This window comes from Erpetoichthys calabaricus, chromosome 4 (assembly GCF_900747795.2).
Source record: "Erpetoichthys calabaricus chromosome 4, fErpCal1.3, whole genome shotgun sequence".
NCBI classification, from domain to species: Eukaryota; Metazoa; Chordata; class Cladistia; order Polypteriformes; family Polypteridae; genus Erpetoichthys; species Erpetoichthys calabaricus.
The window spans coordinates 269,802,853-269,818,336 of NC_041397.2; the positions used below are offsets into that span (position 1 = coordinate 269,802,853).

General features: G+C 36.5%; 1 protein-coding gene across 1 annotated transcript in view; it reads left to right on the forward strand.

The window, feature by feature from the left end:
* Positions 1 to 1,208: 1,208 nt before the first annotated feature.
* Positions 1,209 to 15,484, forward strand: part of LOC114650880 (nectin-1-like) — a 38,427-nt gene continuing 24,151 nt past the window's right edge. Inside the window, exons 1-3 of the mRNA XM_051926663.1 lie at positions 1,209 to 1,263; positions 3,356 to 3,421; positions 11,208 to 11,255. Of these exons, the coding sequence (XP_051782623.1) occupies positions 1,209 to 1,263; positions 3,356 to 3,421; positions 11,208 to 11,255 (169 nt within the window). The remainder of the gene's footprint in view (positions 1,264 to 3,355; positions 3,422 to 11,207; positions 11,256 to 15,484) is intronic.

Below are 15,484 nucleotides of genomic sequence, written 5' to 3' on the forward strand. Positions count from 1 at the left end.
CCATGGGTTCCAAACTTTAGGCAGTCATTGACTGTAAAGAATTTTCAACCAAATATTGAAAATGATAATTATAGTTATATTAGTTTGTCCAAATACTTTTGAGGACCCTGGAAATGAGGGAGTTTTGCAGAATAATGGTTGTCATTCCTAAATGGCTCATACAATATTATCAAATCAACGCTAAAGGTCTACACTCTAATCATATGACTGCTTAACTTCAAATCTATTATGGTGGCGTAAAGAACCAAAATTATGAAAATTGTGTCACTGTCCAAATATTTATGGACCTAACTGTATAAGACCTAATGTGGTAGTTTTTTTCTTTGCAGAATGAAACAAATTAAGTGACCAATCTCATCTTTTATGAAGCACATGGATCTTAATGGACAGCAACAATATTTGGATCACACTTGCAGTTCTTGCTGCTTATATAAACTTATCATGTAAGTATGCTGCATTCACTGCTACTTTTTAAGTCCTGTTTATCATTTGAACTTATACATCAGTCAGCCCCAGCTTTAAAACCACCTCCTCTTTGTGCCCCCAAATCAGCATGGACTCCACAAGACCTGTGAAGGTGTCCTGTGATATTTGGCACCAAGACATTAGCAATGGAAAAAAATGAAGACATGAAGCACTCTGTACTGAACTGACTCCCCATAAGTGGCAGATGTGTGTGTTAATTTGTTGCTGGGTAAAACTGTTGTTTTATATTCACTTGAATTAAGAACTGAAGGTAGAGAGAAATTGAAAGCATAAGAGTAAAGCGAGAGTCAGTGGACTATCTCATAGTTAATGGATGTCTTATATTTAATTTTTTACATTTATAAGAAAATATGATTGATGATAGTGCTTTGGAATACTAGTTCATCCTTTTTCTTTTTCTTGAACCTCTGATAAGTGCTTAGGGCATGTTTCAGTTCTTTATATAATCCTGTTTCCATGCACCACCTTTTTCCTCTGTTTTCAGGGAACTCTGGGCACTATTCATAAGCAATCTCTATGGGCCCCTTCCTCTCAAAAGTAAACTTTTCATTCCAGGCTTTTCCAACCACTACAACAACCATGTACATTTTGCTTCTTTTTGCCCCAATAGTGGACCAGTGCACTCTATATACTAACCTACAAATAATAAACTTTAATCTCACATTGTTCCTACAATCTTGCTCCACTGTCCTCCACTCTCTCCTGGCAATATATTTTCATGAATGACGAATTTTGTTCCAGAAACCCTATTTACCAATTCACTCAACTCAAAATACAGTAATTGTTAGTTTTTCTTATCCCCCAAAACTATTTTCTCTGGGCCTCTCTCCTGATCTACTCTCTAATGTGTCTGTTTATCTTTGTTCTCTCCCAACCCCCCTCTCTCTCTCTCTCTTTCTCTCTCACTTCATTTTCAGGCATTGAAAATGATCTTCTCCTGATTCATTTCTACCTGTAAGTATCACTCATATACCCCAAACTCTCCTTCTGTTGAAATGAGAAAGTTTTGTCATTTTGTGAGCTGTAAAGTGTACGCATCTAGGTAACAACTTTTTACCACATACAAGAGTATACACAAGTATATTTACATTCACTACCTTTTGTTTCCAGAAAGTGTCTTAGTGTAAAATATTGTAATGTTACAAATGTTATTTATTTTTTATTTAGTTAATTGCTCTGAGGATAAACTGTGTTCAGTCGTGAAGCATGTATTGAATGTGTATATACTATTTATAATTATAATATATGTTTGTGTGTATGGAGATCGAAGACTTGATATGTGTCACTGTCATAAGATGCCATCTTTGCACAAGTTAGTACATTTACTAAAGTTAGTACATTTACTAAGTTAGTAAATTTCTCCTCTGTTGGATCTGCCCTTGTCAACTGTAGGTGCAATAATTGTGAAGTGGAAGCACCAAGGAGCACCAAAAGCTCATCCATGAAGTGGTAGACCACACAAACTCGCACCAAAACCTACAGGGCATAGCACACACCTATCCTTTCTTGCATAACTCACAACAGAGTTTAAAAATGCCTCTGGAAGCAAAATCAGCACAAGAACTGTGCATTGGGAGCTTCTTAAAATAGATTTCTATGGCCAAGTAGCTGCACACAAGCCTAAGAGAGCTATGTGCAATGCAATGTATTGGTTGGAGTGGTGTAAAGCATGCCACCATTGGACTCTGGAGCAGTGTAAACATGTTCTCTAGAGTGATGAATAAGAGGGTGAACACACTCAAACATAGACCGTAGGGCCAATTTAGCATCAGCAGTCCACTTAACATGCATGATTTTGGAATGTGGAAGGACACTAGAGCACCTGGATGAAACCAACATGGTCACAGGAGAAGCATACAAACTCCAAAGAGATAGGACCCAGAATATGAACTCTGGTCTCCTTACTTTGAGGCAGCAGTTTTACCACTGCATGTCCCCTTACTCGTCCTTTCCTTAAAATCTTTTTTTTTTTTTTTGCATTCAGTTGTTTTTATTTATCTATTAAATTATGTTTTAATTATAATTAATAAGAAAAGCATTACAACTCTGAACTCAAAAACTTTGCTAATAATATATAAAAAATGTACAATTTCAGCCTATATAAAACAATACTTTTGATGTAATTTAAAATGTTATTTATATTTATATAATCAAAATCTAAAACCTACAAAAAGTATTAATTCACTGTGTTACTTACTCTGTGATAACATTAAAAAGTAGGAAACCAATGGGGTAGTAATTACGCGACCATCACTGGGCCAATGAGGGATTCACTGAACTTGTACTAACGGCAATTATCCTATTTCAGGCCTCTAGGGGAACGTTGCTAAAGTACTCATTGTAACTGTCCCCACTTTGGGCCAGTGCGGTATTTAATTGTGTTTAACTGTGTGCACTGGGGACTCTCTGGGAAGAACTTAATCATCATCCTTTGTAGGTCAAGTCAAAGGGTTTATTCCTCATAATCCACCACCCAATTTCCTACAGTTCGTGTACTTTAAACATTTAGGACCACAGTATCCCATTTCTACTTGTTCTTCCCATGCATTCGACAACTACATAAAATGACTATGGAAAGACAAGGAAAGAGAAACTGAACAAAAGACTTGACACTGACTCTGAGCTAAAATAGAAAGGTATAGTTGCTGTTATTGAGCCACCAACACATTTTGCCTATTGCACCAGCACATGCATAACAGCAGCAAATAGCGTTTAGAGAAACATTTTATATATACAGTATACAGTATGTAGACTCTGGCTAATCAGTTTGCAGTTTGAGAAAATGGATGGATGTGACACATTAATTTTCTTTTAAGGATGAATGTTTCAAACAGGGTCATACTGTAGATATCCCTTTCTTCTTCTTTAGATTCACACTATATTTTTACTATTTTCCAAATTTCAGATTCAAACCAAGAAAGCTGTAAATTACAAGGTAAGTTGCCTTTATCTTCTATCTGATCTTTTTCACTTTGTCGTTTTGCCCAAAAATTTTAATTCTAAAAAATCTTTAGAAAACAGTTTAACTTCAATAATTCTTTTTCTCCCAATTCCAGCTATTAAAAATATGCATAGTTAAATCCATTTTTGGTTTCCTGTCTCTACATATATATTTAAAATAAGTATAAGATGCAGTACAACATATTGTATAAAAACAAAAACAGTAACCTTCACTAATGACATTAAACTGTCTCTTTGAAAGTGTAGTGAGGTGTGTGCTGTCACTTAAGTGGTTCATGATAATAAATGAGAAAAAGATGTGGAGGGTACAGAACATTTAGTTGTGGTATCCTAAAGTAAATCACCTTTGAGATATCATACGTTGTGTTTTAGAATGATTCGGATCATGGACAAGTGCAAAATGCATAATAGACAAACATACTTGTAATGTCGGAGTGGATCACTAAGATCAAATAATAAGAGCAAATAAAAAAACCTAAACTTTTGCCCATGATCATGAACCCCATGGATTTCAAGGCAGCCTAGAAAATGATTCTCAATGGATTAATGTATCCCCAAGCTGAATCTATTCTAATATGATAAAGTCTTAATAATCAAAGTCTTGATAGAAAAAGATGAATTTTGAAAATGTTGGGAGGGACATTGAAAGCAAGATGAATAGATCCTATTCTGCAAAGCACGTCAATGCCCCTGTGAGAATGGAAAGATATTATTAGTGAGAGACAAGCTTGGTGATGTATTGTTGTTATGTTTTATTTGGCAAGATAAGATGAGAATACAAATTAAGGAGTTACAAATATATGTGCCTGAGTCACTTGGATTTTTGTACCTACAGAAAGGGTATAGAATCAAACTGTGCATGGTGTTAAAATTCTCATCAGATGCAGGCACTTGACTGAGGAAAAGAAGCTACAAATGGAGGAGTTACAGCTGTGCCACAACCTTACTTTGGTCAACTGATTCCACATGGTCAACATGAGATCTGCCTAAAGTTAACTAGCTTTTAAAGACAAAAAATGTATGTAGTGTAGAGGTAAAAGGAAAACATGGGGTTTAAATAAAAAAATGTGTAAATGTCTGCAAATATGGATTGACTGTCTTAACATTTAGTAGTGATGAGCCTACGTTTTAGAACTGATGACAGAATATCAGCATATTATGTAAATTACAAATCCAAAATGTTTAAGGGAGCTAATGATCTCATCATGCTTCTGGGCCATGCTTGCATCATACAGTATAGCCACAATGATGTGGTCCTTTTGGATCCTGAAACTTAGTTGTGTGAAGATTGCCCAAAGAATGTTCCATTTTATTTTAATTAGTTATTATTTTACTGATATTTTATTGTTAACTAGTGATACCATTTCATCACCATTTTGTATATTTGTTTGTATGGGTACCAGTATTTTGTGTTTATAGTTTTCATGGACACCGTCACTTATGTGTCAGTCAACATAACGCTATGTGGATGCTAGGCATGTAATACACATATCAAATGACAGGAAACATCATGAAAGCTGTGTTATAATATTGTGAATTTCCCATTGGGATTAATAAAGTGTCTATCTATCTATCTATCTATCTATCTATCTATCTATCTATCTATCTATCTATCTATCTATCTATCTATCTATCTATCTATCTATCTATCTATCTATCTATCTTATAAATACTGGCCTTGTACAATAAAGTGTCTGAATATTATGTCTGGTGTTAATGAAAGTAAGGATTGTCCTTAAAAGGACAATTTGAAAAGTCACTGGTCATTAGATAAAAAATTAAACAAATTAATGATCAAAGATCAAAAGTAGCAAAACAAAGTGAGATGAAAAAAAAAATCAAAGTCAAAAGGTTCAAAGCTGAGGTTCATGAAGCCAGAAAAGGTAAAAAAAAAAATCAACCACAAAATCATAATGGTTTTAAGTTTAACACGATAGCAGGATGTAGGCCATGCTGTGCTGCCATCATTTTAAGGCAGGGTCACATGATCAACAAAAGCCATCACAATGGAAAACAATATGGCTTTACCTAGGCAAAAAACATTATGAAGTAGAAGGACATGAAGCAAATTCAAACTGGCAATGTAAAAATTTGAAAATAGTATGTATATAGCAGATACAATAATAACTAAATACTATAAATTGAATTAAAAATACATAACAGAATATTGTGGTAAAATAAAAGGAATGAATTAGAAAACCTACATTTTATCAGGATGTATTTGGTTCAGACATTTCTGGTTATGATTCTGGTTTGTTCTGAGTTATAATCTCATGGAGATCTGAAGAGCCATTGCGATTGGGAGGTGACACCAAACAGGGCAGACAAGAATTACAGTCAAGGAGTCTGGCAGTAGAGTTATATTAAGAGACAGGAGAATATGAGCTGATTGTCTGGAAACATGAACCAGACTCATAATTAATAAAACAGGGATAGATCCTAGCACTAAAGACTTTTTTAAGGTTCCTATAATGCAGGGGTAGGCAACGTCAGTCCTGGAGGTGTGTAGTGGTTGCAGGTATTTGTTCCAACCCAGTTTCTTAATGAAAAGTCAATTACTGCTAATGAATCACTTATTCCTCAAGTAATGTTTCTGCTTCATTTTAGTGGTCTCGCTTGTTAAGATTATCCACCCTTAATTGCTTATTTCAGTCTTAAACAGCTGCTTTTAGTGTTTTTAATGGCTCCTTATTAGCAATAAGATGCAAATGACAAAGGAGTCAGCAGTTCACCATCTAACTTGTTTCCATTTATGCCTGTGTGGATTCATCAAGCACTATTTGGTTTAATAAAACACTTAAGCGAAAAATGTGACCCACTGAAAATGATCTGTTTTAGGCTTCAAATTATTTGGATGATTTCCTTGGAAATCTTAATTAGGTAGTATATGATGAACACATGCTTAATGGCCACATTTGATTATATGACTACCAATGAAGTCTTTTGGCATTGTGCTGAGTGACCTGAATGTCATGAGAATAACATATATTGAGGTACAATGCAAAAACAATGTATAAATGTACAGAATGTATAAAAATTGAAATTATGGACGACAAAACTTCCAATTGCACCAGTTAGCAACTATATTGAACTGTCTTAAAATATGATAAACAATCTGTTGACTTTCAGTTTTTCAACACTGTGGCAATGCCTGACTTCCATTTTCTAACATCCCAAAAACCACTGGCACTCAGTTATTAAATTTGCTTCAGTCTGGACATCTATGAAAAACAAGGAAAACAAATATTGCATAATACATTTTCAAATCCACATAGTCCAATTCCCCCATGTACTTTCTCACACTGTCACTCACTCACTGGCCAAATTGAAATCACCAAATAACACAACATGCAGATCTTTGAAGGTGTATATGGCAAACTGGAGTACAGTATCCAGAGGAAAACACACATAGACACAAGAAGAGCATTGCAATTTATGTTTTGAATGAGAAGATGAACTGCCCTATCAAACAGTTATTTTGAAAGTGAGTATACTCTTAATGACTGCTCTGTAAAACTGAACCAAAACCGATTGAGGCAGGTTTAACGTTTTAAGCTGTAGGAGAAAAGAAGGTGCTGTTGAGCTTGTTTTTGATATATTATATTTTCATCCCAATTCAGGTAACAGTGGTGCCAAGAGATTTAGATGATTGCACTCTGTTTATAGTCAAACCACTTATGACGATTGACCTCATTTATAACACCATGCGCAGAATTCACACTAAAACAAGCGTACGGAAAAAAGTGTAAATGTGCGTATACACAAAAAAAATTCAGATGCACAAAACCGTGTATAAGCCAGCTTCCATGCACTTCTGCTCCATAAATCCCAGTCACTGTGAAAAGTAACACACGTGCATGTGCCTGCCTCCCCACCCCTACTTCTTCTAGAATTATGTCCCTTTGAATATGCAAATCAATATAAATAGCCCATTACGTTCAGTAATTGCAAAAGCATGGGGAGAAGAAAAAAAACACCAGTGTATGCAAAGTGGAGGCAAAGAAAAGCGTACTATTTGTTGGCTTAAACAGTGGTATAATCAACAAAAGGAAAGTGATGGAGTGATACATCATGGTGGAGACACTCAAAAGTTCAAGTTCAGAAAGCCGCACAGAGCAAAAAATAAAAAAGAAGTGGTCAGATGTCAAAGTCGAAGTGAAAAGGCGAGTCGTTGCCCACCGTCAGAGTGTCCTACAGAAGTGTATCAGGGCACAGACAAAAGAAAAAAAATTTAAGGACACAGTGAAGAAAAAAAAGGTTGAAATGTAGACTTTAATCTCAAAATTTCCACTTTAATCGCATAGTTTAATTTGTCATTAAAACAGAATACCGTAAACTTCATCTTGAGATCAATGTTTAATTTACTAGAGTTTCTCAAATCCCATCATAACTAAGGTAACGTATGTATCCTGATCCAGTCATTAATCACTACTTGCTTCTTAAATGGACTTTCTCTTTCATAGACAGGAGTGTGCAGGCGCTGATCTCCACAGATTACATTACATTCATGATATTACAGCTCTCTGAACATTTTAGAATAGTAAGATATATACTTGATATTATTTTCATGATGAAATGCATTAAAGCATGTATTAAACATGTCAAGGGATTGTTCCTGCCTCCCGCAAGATGCTTGCTGGGATACACTTGACCCTGAATGGAATAATTTATTGCAACAGTACTCTCTCTGTCAAATTCCTGTCTTTCTGTTTTCTTTCTCCACATAGCCAATCACCACACAATGACCTCCGTAATAAATGTAAAGCCAGCTGTAAGCTTAGATTTCCGAATCTTCAAAACATTTATGGAACATTGAAAAATCTTCGTTATACATGTTTGATTATTCCATCCATCCAGGGTAACGTTAGTCCCAGCAAGCTTTTAGTGTGAGGCAGGAAGAAGTTCAAATAGACCAGGTAAGGAGAAGTTCAAATAAATTGCGGAATGGCTGAGTGGAATCCATGTAGATGCTGGTGACTTTCTTTAGGTAGCATGTGCTATAAATGTCCTCCAGGACTGGAAGCTGTATCCCGATAATATTCTGCACTCTCGACACAATCCACCGTAAAGCTTTCCGATCAGCTGCTGTGCAGCTATGATTCCACACACAGATACAATGTGTTAAAATACTCTGAGTGGTGGTCTGAGAGCAACAATGCTAAAGCAGCTATGGTATTTGGAATAGTTTGTTCATTCTGTGCACCATTATATTTTAACAGAATGATTAGAATCAACTGAATTAAATTTGCAAACGATATTCAGTTAATTTCAACATTTTTGATAAATCCCACGTCACTGATCAAATCTGAAAAAAAGGAGACTACAAAGAAACAGTAGCACTGCTTTGACACTGGGGCCGGCAGTCTGCACAACCGAGCAGAAACATGTGTATGGAATGGGGGGTTGGGGGGGGGGGGGTGCTGCCGTGAGAATGTGCGTGGCTTAATGCGAAGTATAGTTTTTATACATTGTAATGTAAGCATGATAACGGGCATATGCAACTTTTTTGTGCATACGCACCATTTATACATGAGTGTGTGTAAGAGGCAAGGGGTGTCTCCCAAAATCCAGAATTATTTTCAGAATATTCAGGTTGAGACTGTTCCATTTACATACATTATGAGTCTTTGTCTCTGTCTTTGATCCAACCATTTTGTGTGTCATTGACAAAATTCAGCAGCCTCACAAATCTGGCACTTCTTTCATTTTGTACAGTAAGAAAAATAGAGGATACAGAACATATCCTAGTCATGGGCTCTGATTGATATTCATCCAGCGTTTCAGTTTGGCAATTGTTACTCAGAAAGTCAGGGATTCAGGAACATGTGGCATAATCCAAGTTCATATTGAGAAGTTTTCTAGGTAAAAGCTCTGGCTTAATTTTGTTAAATACAGAAAAAAATCAAGACTAGGATCCTGGATAGTCTGAAAACTGCAAAATGCAGGGGAGAGCATTAAACTAATATATTTTTTTTTCCATTCAAATATAACTATTTGTAGCATACTTAAAACTATTGCATGCATGTTGTTTACAGTGATCCCTCGCTATATCGCGCTTCGCCTTTCGCGGCTTCACTCTATCGCGGATTTTATATGTAAGCATATTTAAATATATATCGCGGATTTTTTGCAGGTTCGCGGATTTCTGAGGACAATGGGTCTTTTAATTTCTGGTACATGCTTCCTCAGTTGGTTTGCCCAGTTGATTTCATACAAGGGACGCTATTGGCAGATGGCTGAGAAGCTACCCAACTTACTTTCTCTCTCTCTCTCTTGCGCTGACGTAGGGGAGTGTGAGCAGGGGGGCTGTTCGCACACCTAGACGATAGGGACGCTCGTCTAAAAATGCTGAAAGATTATCTTCACGTTGCTACCTTCTGTGTGCAGCTGCTTCCTGAAGCGACATGCTGCACGGTGCTTCGCATACATGACTTTGTTTTTCTCTGGCTCTCTCTCTCTCTCCCTGCTCCTGACAGAGGGGGTGTGAGCTGCCGCCTTCAACAGCTTTGTACCGGCGGTGCTTCGCATACTTAAAACAGCCCTATTGATTTGTTTGCTTTTCTCTCTCTGACGCGCACTCCGTTGAAGAGGAAGATATGTTTGCATTCTTTTAATTGTGAGACAGAACTGTCATCTCTGTCTTGTCATGGAGCACAGTTTAAACTTTTGAAAAAGAGACAAATGTTTGTTTGCAGTGTTTGAATAACGTTCCTGTCTCTCTACAACCTCCTGTGTTTCTGCGCAAATCTGTGACCCAAGCATGACAATATAAAAATAACCATATAAACATATGGTTTCTACTTTCTTATTTCACGGGTGGCTCTGGAACGCAACCCCCGCGATGGAGGAGGGATTACTGTATAGTATTTATGACCTTTTTGTATTTGTAGCATTTTTCTTATTTTATATGTAAATATTGTGAACACTAGGTGGCACTGTTGCCCCTTTTAACCCAACAGACAGGCACACAGGACACAGGTTAAAAGCACCAAGAAGTATTTTAATACTTTGTCTTCTTGAAAACACTGCCCAAAGCACCACAGCCACAATAAACGGGCAACTAAACACAATAATCAACACAATTCTCTATATATATATCTCCACACCTCCCAACAAGCTCTGTCCTACTCCTCCCGACTCTGGCGCGCTTGCTGGGTTCAGAGCAGTCCTTTATATAGCCCTTGACCTGGAAGTGCTTCTGTCCTTCTGTCCATGTGATTTGCTAGTACTTCCGGGTCAGATGAAGAACTTGCATTTTTCTTTAGCCCGGAAGTACTTTGGAGCTTCTGTCCTCATGACTTGGGAGTACTTCCGGGGTATGGATGAGGCATGACTCCTCCAGTCCACTTGCAGCGTCCCCTGACGGCACCCACGGTACCCAGCAGGGCTGCATTGTCGAACTCCATGTCCCATAGTGTACAGTGGAAATTCGGGGCACTGCTGCAGTCCAGGGAAGCTGCCATCAAGTGCTTTGTGGGAGGCAGTGTCCACAAGAAGCTGCCTTCCCCCATCCTTTTATTCTTTGGGCATCCCAGACGAGCTGAGCTGCTGGCTGTCCATCATAATATGTATAGTTCATACATACTTTGGTATTAAGATTAGAAATGTATTATATTGTGAAATGTTACATTTTCTTCACTAAACCAAATTTACAGCAATGCCTTTTTGTCAGTGGATAGTGTCAATGATAATGATTCATATTATATTTTATTAGTAGTTTTAAAACTATTTTTCCTCACAAAGTATATGTTGAATTTCAGATAGAAGATTTGAATGGAATGATAAACCTGAAGAAGAAAATGACAAAGGTAACTTTTCTTGTTTAATGTATCTACCAACCCTTTTAAGAAATAACAATATTATTTAATTTCTTTAGTGAGGGAAGGATGATGAAGGGATGATTAGAGTGCTGTGTAACTGCTTGAAACAGTGACTTGATACATATGGCTACACTTTTCAAAAAATGTAGATGCAAGTTTAGCAAAATAAAAACATAATATAATACTACTGTGCAAAATTATTCAACTGATACTCTATTGCGCCTGGCACCCTTGTAGATTAAGTTGCTTGCTCAGGGCTGCCCAATTAACTAGGGATAAGGGTAAAATCAACAGTATTATACTTAATAGACAAATGGTTTTGTCCTCTGGCGGTCACATTGGTTGTGAAGCTTTTTGGTTGGTTAGAAGAACACTGGCATTTAAACAAAGTACAAGCATGATTGTTGATAAGTACAGGGCCATGAAGTACCCTGTTTCTGTATTTGCATTGTTATATTTAATGGATTCGCCTCATCCAAGTTGTGCACTATGAGGTGCTGAAGCCTTTTAGAACAATATCAACTGTAGGACAGGAATTGATATTGGATGGGCAACAAATATAATGCAGGATTCATTCACTGAAACATCTACCTATATTCATTTAGACAGGGTCACTTTTGAGTCTTCAAATAAGGTAACACACATTTTTGGGAAATGGAAGATCAGGAGGACATAGTAAAATGAAAAAAAAGATTAAATACAAAGTCCACTTAGCTTTTGAGTAGGCTGTGGTTCCAGTTTCGGTTTCCTATTTGTCACTATGCATGCTTATTTTTTTTAAAGACATCATTAGTTTAGAATAGAATACAAGCAAACTGTTTAAAACTGTTTATGAAGTACCGTATGGATTGAAGATGTAAACAGTATAAATAAAAATTTGGGAGAGGACATGCCGAGGCAGAGGTTTTTTAGAGGTAGAAATTTTTTCCAATTGGTTTACCTTCCACATTCCAAAATATACACTGGACAGGCTAATTGGCAACTCTAAATTTTCCTTTGTGAGTGAGCAAAACCTTCAACAGACTGGCATTTCATTAAGATTTAATTTAAACACTGAATCCCGTACAGCTAATATAAGCTCTAGGTCCCCATGAGTGGAAACATGGATGGATGGATGGATATATGGGTGGATGGATGGACTTAGTAAATGAATGACTTAAAAAATGACAGTATAAAGAAAAGAAAGGAAATGTTGAATTATGTTTTCATCTAATTGTCTTCCCTCTGCTGCGGTGGGTTGGCACCCTGCCCGGGATTGGTTCCTGCCTTGTGCCTTGTGTTGGCTGGGATTGGCTCCAGCAGACCCCCGTGACCCTGTGTTCGGATTCAGCGGGTTGGAAAATGGATGGATGGATGTCTTCCCTCTGTATTTCAGAAAAGCCTTTCTCAACTATTTATCTGACAGATTTAGCCTTTTTTCTTAAAAGTGACTCAAATGACCGTTGTGTTACAATAAAATGGTCAAGCAATAAATGAGAAAGTTTTGCTAACTAAACCTCAGAAATTTCTCGGAGAAGGTGACTGAGTGCTGTGTATTCAGGTGGCAAGTACAACAGTCATGGAGGTCACCAATAGGTGTGGCCTGTGACTTGTATGAATATGATGTGATATATGTGTAAGATTGGAAAAATAAAACCTGAGAAATGTTTATATCAAAACTCTAAGAGTTAGAGATTGAGACGAAGTAGGAGAAAATTCTAATGATTCATTAGAGAGAAGTTCACTTTGTCACCATGGGAAGAACTGTTTAGTGTATATTTTATACTGTATTCTAAACAAACTATTAGAGTTTAAATCATTTCAGAGAGTTAGGACTTTTTTTAGACTTATTTTTGGGTTACATATCAGGTTTTGGTGATCAGTTTTCTTTGATTCTGTATCTTTTTGACTCTTTCCTGTTTTTACTTATGATTGTGCTTTCATCTCCTGGTCCTGCACCTTGTTATCTTTTTTGGTTAGACATTTTGTCATTAAGGGAGAACACATGAAATCAGCACTAACCATTGTGCCTCCGACAATCACTCCAACACAGCCAAGAGCTAGCTGTGTGTATGGTTAAGTAAAAAGTCTTGTTCTCATCAGGGCAAAGTTCTCATTGTCACAGATTCTAGTAGCACCTCAAGTCCTGATTAGAAGATAACTGTGATTGGAATGAAAAAAACTACTCATAAAGGCCAAGATGACATGATCCTGAGTCATTAGTAGAGTAGAGTGGGGAAATCTAGCTCAAATAATGTAATCATGCAGTAAGACTAAAGAACCTCAGAACAATATTCTGAGATCTTCAGTCCTTAGGTATTTCAGCTAAAGTCAGTGTTTGCACAAGGGAAACGATAAATTTAAGTACTAATAGCAAGGAGAAAACTATTCTCACTTATAACATTGATGCATATCTTACATTTGCCAACAAGCACCAGGATGATCCCTGAGATGTTTGGAAATATGGTAATCAAGAAAAATGTCAAGAGCAGCATACTTAAAAATCAACAGAATTTTTGTTATAGGAGTAACTGAATGATTTGCCATAAATGAAGGAAGTGTTTGTAACCGGGACTTCTATAAATTAATGGTAGTTTACTTTTCTCCACTACAATAGTAAACAAAAGCAAGAAAAATAATCAGTATTTAAGAATGAGTAATTCAAATCACATTAAAATGTTATGGCAAGATCTGAACAGTAAAATGAGTAAATGGTACTGGGATTAAAGCAGTATTCTAAGGAGAAATGGGCCAGAATTTCTCCTGTAAGAAGCTCATCTAAAATTATGGGAAAAATTGGCTACTGTTAATACAGTGCAGATTTTCACTTAATGCACTGGTCATTTATAGTCACATTAGTGCATTGAACGATTGTATATTTGAAATAAATTTAAATAATACTAAATACATTTGGGCTATGGCTCAGGTAATTCCATTAGAAAATGTGACAGGGGATGAAAGTGTAATTTATGTTACCCTTGTTAGCCAAAAGGCTTAAATGGTCAGTCAGAATGATGAGAATTAACTTATTTGGTTAAGGAGCTTATTTTTTCACTCTTTTGGGAAACAAAGCAAACCTTAAATTTGCATTATACTTGAAGGAGTTGTGTGCAGTGTAGTGAAATACTAGATTTGATTTAGCCCACTATATTTGTTAACGCTTCTTCATCTGGATAACACTAGTTGGCTGCTGAGGAGAGAAGCATAGAGTAACAAAGATTATGTGATTCTACTGCAAAGTGTGCAAACTATAACATACCTTGCTAACAGAAGCCACAATTGTCACTTTGACTAATTAAAACTCTTTTAAATAAGCTTCTCCACGAAGAAGCAAAGCAAGCATCACTAGCACTCGACATGGGAACGTCCCCATGTTGGCCAGGTTTGTCTTCTAGCTGAGTAGACATTATAGAGTTATTTGTTACCTATTTAGCATTAGATGTCATGAAGTGTTCAATGTGAAAGGAATTCAAAACAATAAAAAATCCAAAAGGGCACAAGTACTTTTTCACATGTATATACCAAAAGTTTTATATTTCCATTAGGATAAGCTACATTACACAACATTCCAGCCACATACTGTGCAGTACATTTTAGGGTGATTAATGTCTCTACATGTACTTTATTATGTGAGTGTTTGGATCAGCATCTCTTTACAACGGACTTGCACTTGGCTCAAGGCTGGCTTCTGCCATGTAGCTGACACTGTCAGAGTGGCATCCAGCTGTCTGTGAACCTGAATTTGAATTAAGATGGATGGATGATTCATTGTATGACTTTTAGCTTTCTTAAACATTATTATTATTATAACGACCTTTGGATGAAATCCTGAAAGAATTGAAAACAATAAACATATAAAATAACGAATATCTGATAAGGCTTGCTCAGTTTGAACTTTTGACAGCAGTTTCCCATAATTTACACAACAAACTTGTTTTTTTAAATTAAGTTTCACTTTCTAGGTGAAAGCATGATATCTGAGATATACTGTTATAGTCAGGTTTATCAGCAAGTTTAGCAGCTTCACAACCCCCTTTCACATTTTTATTCCACCAAAGATTTAACCAGTCACAGGAAGCCAGTGTCAATTTGAGATAATCAAGTACAGAACTGTGTGGTGGGTAGATCAAACAGGCCAGATAGCCTGACATTCTTGGTTTTGAAATTAGAACATTAGAACAATCTAGACAAGAACAGGCCATTCAGTCAAACATAGCTCACCAGTCCTATTCACTTAT